The sequence below is a fragment of the Echiichthys vipera genome, assembly GCF_963691815.1.
Source record: "Echiichthys vipera genome assembly, chromosome: 18".
In the NCBI taxonomy this organism is placed as follows: Eukaryota; Metazoa; Chordata; class Actinopteri; order Perciformes; family Trachinidae; genus Echiichthys; species Echiichthys vipera.
The window spans coordinates 3256385-3276982 of NC_139843.1; the positions used below are offsets into that span (position 1 = coordinate 3256385).

Genomic DNA, 20598 nt, shown 5'->3' on the forward strand with positions numbered 1-20598 from the left:
CTTAGTTACTGTTTGATTTATTTTATGTTTTATTTTGATTTGATTGATGTTTTTATGCTTATTGTCACTCTGATCCTTTCCCACCTTTCTATCGTGCACAATCTTTCCCCTCGGCATAAATGAAGCTTCTTGAATCTTGACTCTAAAGTGCAGCAGCACACTTTGATGACTGCACTTTACTTCTGCACCCACAGGTAAACGCCACACGTCCGTACAGTGACTGCATCCTGTCTCCTGCCCCACCAGCTGCAGCTTTAACTCCACTCCTGCAGCAGAAACCTCCTGACTTCATGTCTCATGTGTTAGTTTGAGGGTTCAAACCTCATCCTCCATCATTGAGCTGCAGCTTTAACTCCACTCCTGCAGCAGGAACCTCCTGACTTCATGTCTCATGTCTTAGTTTGAGGGTTAAAGGACTGAGACACTGTTCAAACACCATCATCCATCACTCAGCTGCAGCACAGTCTTGCTCATCATCAGATACAACAGATAAGATCCAATGCAACACACTGAACAAACTCATCCACGGCCAGGAGCAAAGCGTGCATGTGTGTTTTCTTTAATATAGAGCCGTGAGAAGCAGCGGTTCATGTCTCAGTGACGGACAAAGCAGCACAAACATTCACATATTGGTGTTAAACACAGTGAACCCACAGCAGGCTGCGCCGGGAGCCGCTGCTGTACACGGGCCCCGCGCAGTGGAGACCTTAAAACATATATGTTTTAATAACCAGCAGGTTTTTTCACACAAAAACAATATTTTTTGCATAATGAAGTTTTCGTGTTATGAACTTTCGTCCCCCATATTTCCGCTGTACGGGCATTTCGCTGTGAGTGACGGCCGCGGGGAGCCAATAGGAGAGCGCGGAATGGACGCGTCGACCAATAGGAGCGCAGGGGGGCGGGGTTGTTATCAAGTGGTGAACGGTTAGTAACAGCGCGAGCAGGTAAGTAAAAGATTTCTCTTGTTATCTTTTCTCTAAATTCACCAAACGCTGCGCGTGTCACGGGAAAACGCTGCTTCCGTTAAAGTACGGGAGGTTTTATTCGAGAGGGGCGGATTTTTTTCGCGCTCTTTTCAAACCAAACGCGTGAAATAGTCATTGAGAAGTCAGTGTGGGATCTGGGGAGCGAACAAGCTATTAGCATTAGCTCGCTGCTAGCTCCGTCGGCCGCTATTGGCCGTTAGCCGCGACGTCACGCTGAGGGGCGATGACGCAAGGACGCTGCTCGCCGAGCCGTGCGTCAACGTCTGTCTCCGTCGCGTCTGTAAACAACAACAAGCGGACGTGAAAAGTTGCATTTAAATGGTTTTTAGGGTTTGTTTTTATATGATTTGTATTAATTTAAGTGCTAATAAAAAAATAAAGTCTCCTCATTAAAATAAGACACTACAACTGACGTTAATTCTGCGTCTTTCATGGTTTAAAAATAAATAAATATATAAAATAATAATAATAATAAACGTAAAATGACAATATAACTATGCTGACAAGTCAATACAAATACATGTTGCTATCAAAAAAATATATAATGTAAAATAAAGCTAATTTGGACAGTATGGAGGATTAAACATGCATCAATAAATAAATGCATAAATAAATAAATATATAAAATACTACTAATAATAAACGCATAATGACAATATAAGTACGCTGAATATACTGTACAAGTCAATACAAATACATGTTGCCTTAAAAAATATATAGAATAAAGCTCATTTGAACAGTATGGAGGACTACACTCCCCTTAAGTCTCAATAAATACATGTTTAAATAACAGGAATCAATAAATAAATGCTGAAATAAATGAGTAAATATATAAAATAATAATAATAATAAACGTATAATGACAAGTATGCTGACAAGTCAATACAAATACATGATGCTATCAAAAGAGTATATATAATGTAATGTAAAGGTAATTTAAACAGTATTGGCATCAGTGTCCACGCATTCTTTCACACGATTAGTCCCTAAAAACTATGAACTTATGTAGTGATAAGAAGTTTTACATATTCAAAATAAAGCATTCATTCATTCATTGAAGTTGACAGAGTCTGAGTGTTTTATTTAGATTAAACTAAGGTTTATTTACTCTTTTTTGTTTTTTTAGGTGTCATTTTACTCACCGGAATTACGGCCCATTGGATTACTGAGCGGAGCGTTTCAACAATGGAGTTAAAGGTATTTCTAAATAGTTCATGTTATTTTATTTTATTGTGTATTTCTGCTCTCGGGTCAGTCCTCACCTGTGGTCGCGGGCTTAGAGGCGACCGGATACTAGCGGCCACGTGAGGTGCATCTAATGGGGAAACCAACGCTTCTCTTTAGGAGGCCGGCGTGTCCGACTGCTGGATGGATTACATCTATCACAGTGAAGAAGGGGAAGCATGAGGGGAGTCAACGTTGCATACCCTGTTGCTATGGTGACTGTGAACAGGATAAGAAGATGTAGCTTCTCCGACGGGGTCCGTTCTCTCTTGATCCAATCATATTCGCCTCTCGGAGTCGTCCTCCTCATTTCCTGTGACTGAAAAAGGGCATTGATGTGACGTCTGGGGGGGGGGGAGATACATCCATTTTGGTGACGTTTACAGAGTTAGCCACATTAGCTCCTAAGCCCCGGAGCTAGGCTAACAGAACACGTTACCGGATAAACGGGAGTGGGAGTCCCGTGTCCCTAGAGGATATTACACCGGCTCAGGGAGTCAAGTGCAGGCGGCGTTTATGATTTAAACTTATGTTCAACACAGTCCCACGCTCACAGAATGTAAAACACTGACCCGAATCCTCCCGCTGCTCCAGATTAGCATCTAGTGTCTGTGTCATAGATAGCAGGCTGTATTCAAGTCATGGTGTAATTGCGGCTATTTAATTAGCCTGACAGAGCTAACGCTAACACGGTGTGTTCCTAAACCATCTTGTCACTTATGGAAACACCAACGCACGAATGACCACAGTCCAGGTCCAGATGACGGAGTTAGCATGCTAATGATGCTAATCCTGACAAGTAGCCTCCGAGGAGAAGTGAGAGCCTGAGGCTAGCTGTCACTCAAGAGGCCACGCCCCTAATTATTCATAAACTTTAACCTCCAATAAAATAAAAACTAGCCCCTCCCCCTCAGTGTTGTCATGGAGATCTGATCTAAACACACAGACTAGAATGTTCTTTTGTCCTTAAACAGGTTTAATGATGTTGTGTAAACGGCCTGTTTAACATGGGGCTCAATGAGAAACTGCTCTGTTATGAAACCTGCCCCTAGTGGACACTCAGAGAACTGACGCTGACGGAGCTTCCTGATCTGATCAAACAGGAAGGAAGCTGTGGTGGGGGGTTGTGGGCATAGCAAGTCAAGGATAAACGCAGGATAATTTACTGAACGACTAACAAAGACATCCCCTATTTGATCCTGACAGTTGTAGGAGACACATGCACACATGTGCACGTACAAACGCACGTTTATAATGACTTATTTGTTATGCATGTCTCCTCTGGTGGTCTGATAATACACAGAGGCGATGCAAGAGATGTAGGAAGTAAGCGGCGTGCATTCATTAGCGTTACGTAACAGTCACAGGCGAGGGGGAAACACAGCACTGTAAACATCTAAGGTGCAGTGAGAGTCTCACAGTGCACAGGAAATGATAATCTGTAGTTTATTTTAAAGGTCGTAGAAGATAAACAGTAGCCGCAGGATGGAAGAAGTCAAATAGGCAACTAACTACAGAGGTTTAAACGCCCTCAACACTTTGAAATGATTGCTGTGAAGAGCGCCACGAGAACAGTAACGCAACCATAACTTCTCTAAAAGGATCTTTTGAAAAACACAAGGTAGTTACACAAGTACTTAAGCCTGTGTGATATATAACGTACATCTCAACTATGGGCGCCCTCCCACTGTGCCTCCGTCCCGTGCCCCGTGCTTTAGGGTCCTTGTCCCCCCCTCCAGGCCCGTTTGTACTCACACTACCTGGGCCTCGGAGAATGCTTCTTGCTGCCTATACGTCATCACGCCGTAACACGTCACACGCATTGATGACGTCATGGCGATGCGTGGCTTTGTTTCCAGATCTTTCCGTAGACCTCGGAGTTTTTGTGCGTCTTGTCGACTGTTTTTGAATCTTTTCATCGACCAAATCTGCAGTAAACACTCCACCTCCGCATCACACCAACGCGAACCTTTCACCGCCATTGTTTTAAATGTCCGCGCATGGTCCCTCCTTCTTTTTTCTACGTCCCAACAGGCGCACAGGAAATGACCTCAGAACCGCCGTAGGCCTCGTGCTCGTACACGTGCGCACGCTCGTGCTCGTACACGTGCAAACGTGCTTTACTAAAGCCCACCTCTCCCAAACGGGCCGTGGACGGCAAGCGTGCGGCTACTAGGCGTGGTACGGTTGCACTCACACTGGTCAAAGGAACCAGACTTTAGCCGTTTAACCTGTTTGGGCACGGTACGGATGAACAGTGTGAGTGCGCCCTTAGAACTACATTATAAAATATCATATTGTCATATATTATATCGTCTTAATCCACTACAGCGTCAAATGACCAGCTACCAGCCACTGACACAGCCGATATAAAAACACAGTCTTATAGGCCAAGGTATTAAATTGCATTATATTGGTTTATATTATTTTAATGCAGGTAAAGAGACAACATGTAGTTTAGCATCGAACCGGAGTTGTTGAGTAATGTGCATATGTTCAGTGGATAATATGTGGATACACAGTCAGGGTTGTGTACAGTATTAACAATAAAACACGCAGCAGCTGCAGATATACGGTCTAAACGGCTTGAGTTATAATGTTAATATAGATCAAATACACACAGTTTAGACAATAGAATAAATATAAACACTGTAAGGCTGATTTATCTTTACTCTTATATCCACCCTGTAGTTTTCATACATTAGTGTAGGTGCCGTAGCTTTAGTTTTATATAAATTTGGTCTTATTTGTTGCTTTGTCGACATGTTTATGTTGTTTTTATGTTACCCTGCAGTCTGTGGTGTAGTCATATCATGTGTTGCTTCGCTTCACAGCGGCGTCTTTGCTGTTCATGTGCACCTCTGTAGTTTCCAGCGTAGGTGCATAGACTGTATAAAGAAGTGCAGGTGCAGCAGGTGTTAGTTGATGCTCTTCTTTGGGCTGGAGCTGCATTTAACGGTCCGGTGCAGAAGAGCGCCTCCATGTGGCTCCAGGCTGCAGCTGCAGAGGTGTGACTGTAGTGGTGGGCGTCTACTTCCTGTTCAGAGTGGCATGAGAGAGCAAAAAAGGAGCATAATGAGCTCTTAGTTTACCATGATTTAGCTGTTTATGAGATTTAGATTTAGATTAATTTAGCACACGTTGAAAGAAGAAGAAGGAGAAGAAGATTACAGTTTAAAGACATGGCATACACACACACACACACACATATATATATATATATATGTGTGTGTGTGTGTGTGTATGTATATATATATATGTATGTATGTATGTATGTAAACAAATGCACATGTGCACACATACATAAAAAATACATTAAATTAGAACATAATGAATAGAAATAAGAATAAACAATAAAAATAATTGAAAATAATAATAAGAAGAAAAGAAAATACAAAAAAATATTAAAATATTTATTTAAAAGAAAATTAAAAATATGAAAATAATAATATAAATATATATTAAAAAATAAATAAAATAAAGAAAAAAAATACAAAAAATAAGAACAGGAGAGAAGAAATGAACAAGCCGATAAAGTGATTATTAATATTAATGAGATTTAATAAATGAAAATAAAAATAATTAAATACAAAAAAATAAAAATAATATATATATTTTTTAAATATTAAAAAAATAGTTACACAAGTACTATAAAATATATATATATATATATATTTATTTTTTTAAATAATAAAATGTTTTAAATAATAAAAGAAAAGAAAATACAAAAAAATAAGAACAGGACAGAAGAAATGAACAAACCAATAAGGCGAGTGGTAAAATAAATAGGAATAAAAAATGTAATAAATAAAATACTTAAGGGTTAAAACAGGTGGTTAAAGTGAAAGCACATGAAGACATTAACCGTATAAACAGATAAAAATGTGTGTGTGTGTGTGTGTGTTGGAGACAATGCCCTCCTGTGGCGTCTTCTTTAGAGCTCTCTGTCGTTTCTGATCTGCACTTTACTCTAGTGGAGAGTATGAGAAATGTCTCCCGCCTACACACACACACACACACACACACACACACACACACACACACACACACACACACACACACACACACACACACACACACACGCGCACGCACACTAAAGAGGCGGCATGTAGGGTTCCCTATATTTACCAAGAACATACATTTACAGTATATATACCGTATGTATATATATGTATGTAAACACACACACATGTGCACACACACACACACACACACATAAAAATGCAATAAATTAGATCATAATGAATAGAAATAAGAACAAGAATTAAAATATATCTATATATTGTTTTAAATAAAAAAGAAAAGAAGATACAAAAAATAAGAACAGGACAAAAGAAACGAACAAACCAATAAAGTGAGTAGTAATAGTTATAGATTTAAAAAATAATAAAAAACTAAAATAAAAATTATAAAATACAAACAAATTAAAACATCTAAATAATAGAATATTTAAAAAAAAAAAAAGAAATAAAAATAATAAAATGTATATTTTTCAAATAATAATAAAATAAAGAAAAGAAAATACAAAAAAGGGAACAGGAAAAAACAAAGTGAGTAGTAATACAAATTGTAATAGTTATAGAAATTAGATTAAAAAATAATAATAATAAAAAATAATAATAAAATAAAAATATTAAAATATTTTTTTAAGAATTAAAAATATAAGAATAATAAAATACATATTAAAAAATAATAATAAAAGAAAGAAAAGAAAATACAAAAATAAGAACAGGACACAAGAAATTTACAAACCTATAAGATGAGTAAAAAATAATAATAATGATAATGATAATAGTAATAATAATAATAATGATAATGATAATAGAAGAAAGAATAAAACATTTATTATAAATAAATAAAAATACAAAAATAAGAACAGGACACAAGAAATGAACAAACCGATTAGATGAGTAGTAAAATTAATAATAATAATAAAAGATTATTATTAATAATAATAATAATAATAAATAGATGAAAGCAGCGTGTGTGTGTGTGTGTGTGTGTGTGTGTGTGTGTGTGCGTGCGTGTGTGTGTGTGTGTGTGTGTGTGTGTGTGTGTGTGTGTGTGTGTGTGTGTGTGTGTGTGTGTGTGTGTGTGTGTGTGTGTGTGTGTGTGTGTGTGTGTGTGTGTGTGTGTGTGTGTGTGTGTGTGTGTGTGTGTGTGTGTGTGTTTGGAGACAATGCCCTCCTGTGGCGTCTTCTTTAGAGCTTTCTGTCGTTTCTGATCTGCCCTTTACTCTAGTGGAGAGTATGAGAAATGTCTCCCGCCTACACACACACACACACACACACACACACACACACACACACACACACACACACTCTCTCTAACGCGCGCGCTCCAGCACGCACGCACGCACGCACACACCAGCCCTCCTATGTTTGTCAGACTCAAATCCGAGGGAGAGGAGCGAGCCGCCATTTTCTCCGCGTCTCTCCCCTAAAAACGAGAGAAAAGGCTCGCGACTAAACGGCCATCTGGACTACCTTTGCCTCGCCGAGGACCGGGTTTTTCAGGGTCGGGAGGATTGCTACGGAAACCACCTACATTTACCGTAAACCGGGGTTTCAAACGGGTCGTGTTTCACGGCCTTGTCCTTTTTTTTATATACATCTAAATTCGTTAGCTAGCTAGCTAGCTAGCTAGCGGCGGCTAGCTAGCTGCTGTAGCCCGAATCCGGAACGAGAGACCCGGGCGGCTCCGTGTGAACTGGGCCTGTTTTTTTTAATATCCCGGGTAATCTGCTTTATTTCATTAATGGCACAGTGATCGAGTCCGGCCGCGGTTTGCGTGTGTGTGTGTGTGTGTTGGTGTGTGTGTTTTTTCTACTTTAAAAAAAACAACTGCAGGAGGATTGTTGCCGAAATTCCCTCGGATAGTGCAACCCTCGTCACGTGGTAGGTTCCTCCTTTTTCTTTGTTAGCGAGCTTAGCTTCTCTCTGCCGCTCCTGGGTCTTCTCCCCAACTTCCCTGGCTCCTGACATGTGTGTGAACAACACGATTTAGGTGTGTGTGCGTCTGTGTGTGTGTTATCAACCTTCATCCCCGTGCATGTACATCTGCAGGCTGCCTGTTTTTAGCCTTAATTGCGGTGCACACCACGTCTCCCCGCTCTGCTTTAATATAAGTTGTGTTGTTGTTATTTAGCGCACACATTGGTGCTAATACACCCCCTTGTATTCAACATTATCCCCTTCTTCAAATGCATATTACTTTGGGCGTTATTGGCTTATCACTGAGGGTGCACGTAGGTTACGTAGTCTAAATGTTTACTTGCCTAACGAGGTTTGCGTAACTGCTTCTGCACCCAAAGAATAACATAATGAAGCCGTGTGAGTGAAAACGAAAGGTTTAAAAATAAAAATGTATATATATTTATATTCCTAATGTGATGAGGTCGCGTTTCACTGCAGTTGGCTTATAATGAGCTCGGCACGCAGGTTGTGTTTCTTGCATCAGCAGCTTCCAGGAGCGCATTAATGTGCACGCAGCGTGTGGAAAGATTAAAAGTGGCGTGTTTTTAGGCAGATTTTTATCTCTGTTGATGCTGTTTTTATATTTATTTTGCTCACACTGGGGCTCGGTGATACAGAGGCACTGTGGTTTGCAGCGGAAGCTATATCGAAGATGGCGAAATAACGACATTATGCTCGTATGCGTCTGCAAGAGGCTGTTTTTACATGCAAACATGCCGTAAACAGGGGGACATTTTGGGGGATTACGTTATGCCTGGCTAACGTTGGATGTGGGCATTTTTTTTGTCGCATCTCTATCCAGACACATGAGGAGACTGGTGATATAATGCATGTTGGTTTTTTGTTTTAAAGCGATGCATTCACTGACGTTTTTTAATTCCCTCCCTCGGTGCATGAACGGGTTCGGTGTGTTTGGAGCGGAATGGGCGGTTTGAAAGCAGATGAATCGCATTGCATAATCTGCTTTCGGAAATACCAACATGGCGTAGTGCGCGCTGACTAGAAACTGCGGTGAAATACTGAGCCCCCATTCATCTGGGCCTGCAGACGATCCGAGGAGGTGCAGCTCGCTTTTATCTCGCTGTTATTTGAAGGCAGCCTTTTTATTTTTGTGTGTCAGAGTCAGACCTGGATACACAGGCTGCGGTGTGAATGACATGTGAACCACTGAATCAGTACTCCTGCTTTAATCACGGCTCAGTTGTCTCTTTACATGTTTAATTTTAATTTAATAGTCATTTTACTGGCACTCATTTAGGGGGGAATTGAGATGGTTTCATTTATTAAGCTAGAATCGACCCATGAACCTCGTCAGGATGACATCATGTGCTTTGGACTAATGCTGGGGCCTAAATCCACCTACTTACACGCCTGTGTGGTGGACTAACCAGGGCACATGTAGGGCAGTGGGGTTTGGACAATTTGCATTGGCTTTTCCTGTTTCTTCCCCCTCGCCACGGTTGAATCGCAAAGCTTTATTCGTATAAAAGAGGAGGCTTGTCAGCAAATTACAATAAAAGGCTTGTTCACGCAAGCATGGGTGTAGTGGGAATTATTTAGTGGCCCTGAAGAAGTAGCTCAGATGTCTGCTGTTACTCCATCCATATCGTTCGCATCCCACTCACCAAGGTCAGTGCAGACGCTGGGTTTATTGGTATTTACTGAAAGTCTTGGAAGCGAGGTCTGTAGATAAATGCGCTACTGTGATTACAATGCAGTGAAATTGCATTTGAGTAAACGGTGAGTGGATTTGATTCTGTCTCAAGTCTTCCTCCTCCTCCTCCTCCTCACCTGAAGTGTGTTTTGCGGTCCCGCAGGATTCATTTTTAGCAACACTTCCAACCAGCAGGTCAACAAATGTCAATGAGTCACCGGTTCAATCGATCAGCCCTCCCACTTGATTAGCTGTAGACGTTTACTGTAGGTTAGAGTTGGACTTGACGTGAAGCCGTGGTGTATTAGTGACTTTTTATCGATTGCATCTGGTGCCAAATATTTAAGAAATGCTGCTTCTTTGATGGCGGTTACTGTAATTTTCCACTCACTACACAGGCTTACAGAACCTGTAGGGCAAGTATGTCAGTCGGTTGTTATAGTATAGTCTGTACGTACAGCCTGCCTTCATGTTGCCTTTCATTTATAGGAAAGAAATGTATTTGTTTATTCAAATCAAAGCATTTGTGAATAAACTGAATTGTTTTGTTTGCAGCTTTTCCTTAAACATACGTTAAGGGGATCAAGTTAACTGCACTTCCTCACTTGATAGCCTTCAGAATAACTAATGCACTCATTTAAATTCAAATGTGTACAGCTGTTTCAGAATGAAATCAATATTTAAACATGTTCTGGGCAGTGTCTTTATATGTGTGTTTACACTACGTGGTCGTCGGTCCATCACTGTGCAAGGCCGTGAACGTTACCTGAGGACCTCCTGATAGGAAACTACCTCCACCCAACGTCCTCCCACACCGACCCCTTATCATAGTTTGATGTAGTGTGTTTTTTATGCAGGACTGTGTTTAACTTTATTTCTTTGTTTTCTCTTTGTACTATCCAGGCTGTCCTCAGGTGGGGCAGTAAGCGGGTGGTGTGGAGCAGGCCGCGGTGCCCGTCCCTCTGCACTGCATGGCTGCGATGGCGCCCGCTCTCACCGACGCCCCAGCCGAAGCTCACCACATCCGCTTCAAACTGGCTGCCCCATCCTCAAGTCTCTCACCGGCCAGTGCAGAGAACAACGGTAACGCCAGCAACATCCTCATCCACAGCAGCGGCCCCGCCAAGTGCAAGGCCGCGTCCGAAGATTGCCCTCTTGACTTTTGTGGCGGCGACCAGGAACAGCAGCAACAGCAACCCCAAGCCGACTCTGTGGCTCAGGCCTCGGCCCTGGGAAAGCTCCAGCCGCTGGTGGCTTCTTACTTATGCTCTGATGTGACACCTGTCTCTTCAACTAAGGAGTCAATCAAGCTGCAAGGAGTCCTCATCAAACAGTCTGTGCTGAAAAGCCACAGAATACTGCCCAGCTCCCTGCTCAACGGCGGAGGAGACTTCCTGTTGAGGAAGAGGCAGGCGATCGAACTCTCTGGCGGCCAGCTCAAAAGCCTCATGAGCGGCAGCACTAACGGAGGCGGCCAGCCCATGGCACCGGTCAACGGCCTGGCCAAGAAGCTGGTCACTATGTCCGGCCCCGGCTGCGTGGTGGCGGTGAACGGTGACAAGCCGTCTGCCACCACAGACTCTCAGTCCCAGAACCTGCCCTTGGACTCGGAGACCTTGACGGCTACCTTATCAGGGCACATCCCAATGAAAGGAACCCTTAAACAGAAGCATTCCTCTGGGGTTTCTCTAAATACAGATGGAAAAAACCTTGAACCACCAGTGCTCCACTCTGTTGCACTTTCCCCCTATACCCACGACAACCCTAACCCCACTGAACAGGTGAATTTGGAGGAGGCTGATTCACACACGCCTACAAGTCAACCACAGGGTTCAGATAGGGAGAGACCAGGTAGCAGCCAGCAGGGCTCCCCGTCCTGCACGCCTGCACCACAGCCTCCTCTTCCCTGTACCTCTTCCTCAGACGGCCTTGACGCTCATGTTAAAGAGCGCACCCTTCTCAACAGCAGCCGCCAATCTGAGATCGAAAGCCGGCTGCGGCGCTTGCGCAAACGTCTTCAGGTTGTGCAGGCCAAGCAGGTGGAGCGGCACATTCAGCAGCAGCTCGGCGGCTTCTTGGACTCGGCTCTCAACCGGCTCCTGGCGGGTAACCGCAAATCGGAGACGGCGACCCCTACGGCTACATGGAGGACTGGACGCCACTCGTCCTCAAACAACAGAGACGGCCTCGGTCGCTTCCTCAAAAGCGGCTCCATGCCCTTGGAACTGGAGAGGCTGTACCTGAGCGGATCGGCCAACCTTCATTCAGCAGAAAGCGCCTTTGACTCAGACGTAACAGAGAGTAGCTCTGGGGGGGACTCTGACCTGGAGGAGGAGGAGCTGACCAGAGTGGACATTGAGCAGCGACATGTCAAAATGTAAGTAAAAGTGTCCTCACCTGCTGAGACGTTAACCCGGTTTTGGGATGTACATGTAAAAACTGATTCTGCAGCACAGGAGCATTCACTGCAGGAGCTCAAGTTGAGTGTTAAAGGAAGCATTTAGGTTAAAAAGAGGTTTCATAGTTGCTGCTTTTCACTCCTACTACTCTCACATTTCCATGGCTCTTCATCTCTCCTGTGAAAGCCCCTGTATTTCTGTGCCTGGTGATATGCTACTCAGCCCTAGCAGGTGCCAATGACAACCATAACCGCCTGGTCTGCCTCGGTAGTGGTTGGGTCAAACTCCAGGGAGGGGTAGAGATACCATCCGCCCAGAGAGCATGTGTAGTGGTGGTGTGGGTGGTATCATAGATTGGACTCAAAGTAATAAAAAAAAAGCCCTCTCATCACACACACATCCTCCTGAAACCGAACGTTCTGTTTATCCGTAGAGCGTTCGAGTGAGCGCCCACAGAGCCGATGAATGTTTTGATTTAAACTGAAACCGAGGAGGAAACATCGTCAGGGGGGATGTGGTGGTTTTTTCTTTTTTTACAGAAAGTGTGGGCTTCATGTTTTTTTACATGCTGCCTGTTGTGATGTCAGGTTGGCCTCAGCAGGAGCTTGTGAATGTCTTCCATGGGAAGTTCACATAAGAGTGACTCACTTCAGTGCCTGTAGTGTTTTGAAGGAGGGGGAAAATCCAGCAGGTGGGTCAGCCGCGTTAATGGACTTACTGACCTGTTTAGGATCGGGTAGATTATTAACACGGTAACTGAGAACACTGATTTTTATGATGCTTTCCCGTGTTGACTTCAGACCTTTGACCCAAATATCTTCATAACCTAACAGGAAGCTTGTGTGTGAGTCGCATGCATGATCCAAAAGTAGAAATTAAGCCTGTGATGTATTAGTCAGGTGTCCCATTTAAGGTCAAACGAGGTGTTACTGTGCAAATGAAACAGTCATTATTAAGGGGTGGACAATATATAGCTATATTTGTGTCATTGTGATAGTTTGTGTAAACAAAGGCCGCAAAAATAGGAGTTATTTTGAGTTGTACGGCATTTGCGTTAAGCTCCGCATCATTGGAAACCCGGTCATATGTTTGAATGGTCGTGCATCATTCCCTCATTTCCCCCTGAGACAGGAGACAGTATCTACCTCGAACACTTCCTGCTTTAGATGACGCAAAATCACTAAAGCAGCAAGTGCTGGAGAGGCAGGCTCTGGTGAAACTACAAGCGCTAGTTCATCATTTTTCAAACCTGCCTATCCGGCTGTTAATGCTGATGTAACACATTATTAAGCATGTGAACAATTACGAGGCTTAGACACAGAAGTCTTATTTTGAAAGGGCGTTACGTCTCGTCCTAACAGCTGGATAAGGGGGTGGGACTGAAACTAACATTCGCCGTCTTACTTGGAAGCTAAGCTAAGCTAACAGGCGCTTTGGAGAAAGCTGGTAGAGTAACGGCAATGGCGGAGGATACTCTGATGTGGAAGATATAGATTTTGGAGATCGGGTGCTCGAATCAGATGCTCGTGGCGTCCTTTACGAGCCGTAGTTTAGCGATGAGCAGCTGATTGGGTAATGGGAGGCGTCTACTGCGGCTGCTATAGCCGAGGCAAAGGACGTGCCTGTCCCTGACGAGGACAAGGTGCATTCTGGGAGCTGTTGTTTTCCATCCAGAAGCGCTATAAAGTCTGTTTCTGCCGTTTCTCGGTCAAGAAGGCGCCAAATTAGAAATTTATGTTACGCTTCGACTTCCGATACAGATTAATATTTCCACCGGTGAAGTGTTCCTTCCCATCCTGCTTATTGTTTCAGATCTTCTCAAATCAAAATGCTACAATTTTATTACTTAAAACCTGAACGTTGATGCCCAAACGCTGTTGACGATCGTTCAACGTCAGCTGCAGTCGGTACGAGCGACGCGTGATTCATTTAAGAAACCTGCAGGGTTTTCCACGCCATATATCACGGTTCAGGCGCGGCACAACATGCTTAGCCTCAGCACTTCAGCTGCATGAGCGTAAAGAAACACATGGAGAGCATCTGGACGAGTAGCGAGAGCGAGGGTGCTGCAATATTCACATCCTGCAGATGCACAACGTCAGCAGCGACAGCGAAGCTCTGATAAGACGAGTTAAAACGCCAAATCGCTAGGTAGTTAGCAAAGACGCCGCCTGTGCTATACTTTTAAATGTGTAAAGGTGTTTTTGCGTAACCCCGTTTACTGTCTCTGAGCAGTGGATGATAAACAACAGAGGTAGTTAGCAACGTACTGATCGTGTTGATGTTTGAACGCACCTGACGCCACTCACCAGCACTTCCTGTTGGATCAGAGCTGGAGCTTCAGGTGTTTGAGCAGAGAGAACTGGAGATAGGCTGATTTTATTATAAGCAATCTCCTTTTTGTATAATTATAAGTCACATGTTGGTCGTAACCTTTTTAATCTGTGGATAAGTATACAATACCGTTTTCTGAATCTGCTCCTTTTGTGATTTTCAGAATAAGATGTAACGGGACAATCATTTCCAGAAGAACTAAATGTTCAGATAAAAGCTGTGATGTGTGTAAATAATGACATAATTGTTTAACCACAGCAAGTTTTAACTTTTTTTCTTCTTTTTTTAAATCTTTTTGGACGATATCTCTAACAATTATAGCCCAAAATGCTGTGAAATTGTATAATTGCATCATTTCAAAGACAGAAACCTTCCAATTATGCATAAAAATTGTTAATCCTGAGCCCTTTGCGGCGCTGGAGACGTAGAATGATTGTTAATTGTTAATATAATATGCGAGTGTGCGAGATGATCAGGGCGTGGTGGTAGTTTGGGCGCGGATGGTTACAGATGCTTTTTGGACCTTTGCCAGTCACATGCTTGAATAACAACGATGGTACGTATGTTATAAAATAAGATAAGAAGTCTCACAATACCAGAAATTAAATAGTCAATAGCAATAATAACCAAAACATGTGAAATCCAATGAAAATCCCATTTACTAAAACATACACTTCTTATTTTATAACGTATATTTCAGGATAATCTGAAACATTCAGTGTCTTATGTTTGATTTATGACTGAAAAAGCTTAATGTGAAGCCCTTCCTTTATTAATATACAGACGTAATAATGTAAATATTAAAGGTGAACGTTGCAATGAGGAAGTTTGACCCATCTCAGTATGTTTACGATATGCATGGCGGACAGCTGGGCCGTGCACTGCACCGTGACTTTAGGTGACTATGCAGCACCGTCTTCTTTCATATACCGTATTTTACGGATTATAAGTCGCTCCGGAGTCTCAACGGCCGAAAATGCAAAATTAAGAAGGAAAAAACAGATATAAGTCGCACTAGAGTATAAATCCAACCCAAAGAGACGACATTTCACCTTAAAGGCAATTTAAAATAAACATATAATAGAGAGCAACAGGCTGAGTAAGTGTTTACGTTATATGACGCATAAACAACGACCTGAGAACGTGCCTGGTGTCATTCACAGAACTATAACGTATAGAACCGGCTCTACGTTTACCAAACACTCTGTCGCTGATCACACAGAACTATAACATATAGAACACGCTCTACGTTTACCAAACACTCTGTCGCTGATCACACAGAACTATAACATATAGAACATGCTCTACGTTTACCAAACACTCTGTCGCTGCTAATCACACCGAACTATAACATATAGAACATGCTCTACGTTTACCAAACACTCTGTCACTGCTAATCACACAGAACTATAACATATAGAACACGCTCTACGTTTACCAAACACTCTGTCACTAATCACACAGAACTATAACATATAGAACACGCTCTACGTTTACCAAACACTCTGTCACTGATCACACAGAACTATAACATATAGAACATGCTCTACGTTTACCAAACACTCTGTCACTGCTAATCACACAGAACTATAACATATAGAACACGCTCTACGTTTACCAAACATTCTGTCACTAATCACACAGAACTATGACATATAGAACATGCTCTACGTTTACCAAACACTCTGTCACTGATCACACAGAACTATAACATATAGAACATGCTCTACGTTTACCAAACACTCTGTCACTAATCACACAGAACTATAACATATAGAACCGGCTCTACGTTTACCAAACACTCTGTCACTAATCACACAGAACTATAACATATAGAACACGCTCTACGTTTACCAAACACTCTGTCGCTGCTAATCACACAGAACTATAACATATAGAACCTGTTCTACGTTTACCAAACACTCTGTCACTAATCACACAGAACTATAACATATAGAACATGCTCTACGTTTACCAAACACTCTGTCACTAATCACGAAGAACTATAACATATAGAACATGCTCTACGTTTACCAAACACTCTGTCACTGCTAATCACACAGAACTATAACATATAGAACATGCTCTACGTTTACCAAACACTCTGTCGCTGCTAATCACGCAGAACTATAACATATAGAACACGCTCTACGTTTACCAAACACTGTCACTAATCACACAGAACTATAACATATAGAACCTGCTCTACGTTCACCAAACACTCTATCACTGATCACACAGAACTATAACATATAGAACATGCTCTACGTTTACCAAACACTCTGTCACTAATCACACAGAACTATAACATATAGAACATGCTCTACGTTAACCAAACACTCTGTCACTAGTCACACAGCACTATAACATATAGAACATGCTCTACGTTTACCAAACACTCTGTCACTGATCACACAGAACTATAACATATAGAACATGCTCTACGTTTACCAAACACTCTGTCACTGCTAATCACACAGAACTATAACATATAGAACATGCTCTACGTTTACCAAACACTCTGTCACTGCTAATCACACAGAACTATAACATATAGAACCGGCTCTACGTTTACCAAACACTCTGTCACTAATCACACAGAACTATAACATATAGAACACGCTCTACGTTTACCAAACACTCTGTCGCTGCTAATCACACAGAACTATAACATATAGAACCTGTTCTACGTTTACCAAACACTCTGTCACTGCTAATCACTAAATCCACTGAACTCTTCCTCATCGGTGTCACTTCTGAACAACTCCGCCAACTCAACGGTACGGAAGTAGCAGCTAGCATCTTTTTTTTTTTTTCTCAATGCACTTCTGCCATGACCCGCCCCCGCCCAATTCTGATTGGTTGACGTGTGTGTGTGTGACGATTGCTGATATAAGCCTAGTCTCTTATGTGACTGACATAAATAACAGCCCGGGCTATTATTTGATATTTTACGGTAACGTGTTAATACTTTCACACGTAAGTCGCTCCAGAGTTTAAGTCGCACCCGCGGCCAAACAATGACAAAAACTGCGACTTATAATCCAAAAAATACGGTAGATGTTTTATGATCTTCTTTAGTCTTAAAATGACACTTCGGGGCAATAAAAAAGCATTTCAGCTGATAACAAAGGAGCTTGGCTGCATATAAATAGGAGCAGTTTTACCTTAAATGTTGTGTGAGATGCTTATTCACATTAATCCATGTCAGTTAATCTTAAGATTTCATAATAGTTTATTATATTTCGCTCGTGTTGTGTCATTTATAGCCCGTATCCTGGAGTCACTGGATGTGTTATTTGTTTTATTACAGGTAAATAATTAACATTAAATGAAATTTGCATCCCTATCTTTTTATTTTTAACAATGAAAGTGAAAGATGTAACCCTCCAGACGGGGGGTTTGAAAATGGACTCCCATGGAAAGTCATAGGTGCTTTCCACAGTTTATAAATCTAATCTTAAACACTAAGGGGAGCGTATTGATTTAGGCTCATTTGTTGTTTTAGTGAGCTGCGTTTGGGCTCATTTGTTGTTTTAGTGAGCTGCATTTGGATTCACGGTGAAAGAAACTGGAAACGGAAACGTCTCACACACATGTTGTTTTCACAGAGAAGAGTATTTAAATGATTAAACCTCATAAATACAAACGCCACACTACAGGAAAGGAGGTCAAAGGCTGCATTAATTACATCCATAAAGCTGTTCATGAAAGGAGGATGGATTTACGGTCGTGTGTAGTCGCCGTGCTTCAGAGCAGATGACTGTGTCGTACATTACCAAGCGGTGTTGTGTTATTTTTACAAAGTCGTTATGTTTGTTCCCTCATGACAAGCAACAGGCTCTTTGCTGAGCTCAAGCATGAATCCTGTTTCTTGTTAAACACCCTGTGTAGTACCGAGAAAGCACCTGAACGAGGTATTATTCAGATTCAGCAGAAGGGATGAAGCAGCTACCTCACTGCCGCGGTGATGTCTCCTGCAAACTCACTACACTCCCCGTGTGTTTCTCTCGCGCTCCTCTAAATTAAACGTCTCAAAATGACTGGAACAAGCTCATTTTCCCTCTGAGCTGCAGTTTTGTCTCCCGTCAGCTCAAACATGACACATCATGTTCCTGCTTTACCATGAAAAGCTTTCAGGCCAACCACGGCGAGGGCTTTTATTGTGAAGCAGGTACAGCTCCTTGCAACCTTCGTCGCCCTTGGTAACAACTGCTAAGTCCTCCGTGTGTGCAAACGGGACATTTTCGGTGATTTTGCTTGTCAGTGGATGTGTGTTTTATATTAGTGTGTGTGTACTACAGTTTGTGCACACATGAAACCTTCATAAACAACATTGTTATTATGCTCAGTAACTACATTAAGTGTTTGTTTCGTTCATACCCGATGAAAGAAATCGGTCTGTTCGCCTGTACGGTGAAATGTGATACAGGTGTAGTTACTTATAATGATTTAGTCTACTGTCAGGAGTACGCAAGGGTTAAAAACATGCCGTTCGGCGCCGTTATGTTATTATGTTTAGGGATAAATCTGGATTGTTGTACCATCAGCTTTAGACGATGACCGATACGGACTGCCGATTTGCTTGACCCGATATTTGGCGCCGTTACGACTTTTGCGCCATAAAAATGACACGATGATGACAACAAATGTCACGAGTCTCAACCTAAAAAATACATAATAAAAAGGACAGGGACAAGCGGTTAAAGATGAATGAATGAATGTTTATTGAACTTAAAACAGGCGTCCACAGGCAGCTCCGTGTCGCTGGAGACTCCTTTTTAAGTTCAATAAACGTTCCTCCCTTTTTATTTTTTAAATCGAGACTCGTAGCATTTGTTCTCATCATTGAACACACTAATATAAAATACAGATTTACTGACGAGCAAACATCTTTGTAAATGATGATGGGGGAACTATCGGTGAACGTATCCGCAGATGCACGTAAAAAATGCTAATATTGGCCGGTTAATGTATCAGTCTATCACTAATGAACTAACGAACTTATGTACAATTATCACTGTTACAAATTGTTAATGTGAGACGGTGTTTTGCTCTGTTGCAGAGAGTTGGTTGCATTATATTTTGCTGCCATCATGTCAGGATATATACTGGAAATTACCCCTCGGCACTTAAGACCAGGAGATCGCGTTAACCAAATGTTTTAGAAGATTCAGAAGGTTGTCCGTCATTTTAGGGCAGAACCTCGAGGGCGATCTACTTTAACTTTAAGTTATCCAATCATGCTTGTAAAAGATTACTTAATCTTCACTTAACAGTCTCCATTTTCCCTCTGTGCGTGTGTAAAGAAGCTACATGCTAATAAACATAATTGCAGAGCATTGGCGTCACCTGGCGTGAGAGTAGTGGTGTGTATGCGCCGCGCTGTTCCGCTCTACGTCTTTTATTTAAAATTTTAAACAGTGATGCACGAGAGCAGAGTCTCTCTATGATGGTTATGAATCTTAGCCGCTTCGCTCATAATTCTGCAGTGACGGTGCGTTTATATGCAACATGTCACCGTATGACGAGTGTCAGACGTTTCTTTAAAAAGCCTGATATTTGTGGTTGTGATGGATAAATGAGGGATCGGTGCAGGAAGGACGAGCACGTAGCACTGATAACGTAGGCTACGCGTTTGTCCGCAGTGTCTGTTTCATATGGTGTTGACATGAAGAGGCCGCGTCGTCTGTGTCATCTGTTCATCTTTTCTCTCTTTAAGCCTCTTCTTTGTTTATCATTTAAAAACAAATGATTGTAAATTAAATATCTTATCATTATTTACCCGTGTATGGTATTTAGGTCAAAATGACCCCTTTCAAGTTTTAAAAATAGTACAAATATACATTTTTCTCCACCTGAAACTCACTGGCCTCAGCTTATTTTATGTGGAAAACATTAACAAACAAAAAATAATAATATATACCCCACACATTTACACCCTTCATATGGTCTTCAGGTCACCACGACACACAAACACACACACACACACACATACACACAAAGATAGGGTTAAATTATTA

General features: G+C 41.9%; 1 protein-coding gene across 4 annotated transcripts in view; it reads left to right on the forward strand.

The window, feature by feature from the left end:
- The first annotated feature begins 918 nt into the window (after window positions 1-918).
- Window positions 919-20598, forward strand: part of LOC310960747 (KAT8 regulatory NSL complex subunit 1-like) — a 42387-nt gene continuing 22707 nt past the window's right edge. For 3 of the 4 annotated variants that reach the window (XM_083932532.1, XM_083932534.1, XM_083932535.1), the window contains exons 1-2: window positions 7475-8110; window positions 10746-12219. In XM_083932532.1, the coding sequence (XP_083788658.1) occupies window positions 10814-12219 (1406 nt within the window). In that variant the 5' untranslated portion in view covers window positions 7475-8110; window positions 10746-10813. Of the gene's footprint in view, window positions 948-2115; window positions 2187-7474; window positions 8111-10745; window positions 12220-20598 lie in introns of those variants that run through there. The other variant, XM_083932533.1, reaches the window with a different exon arrangement.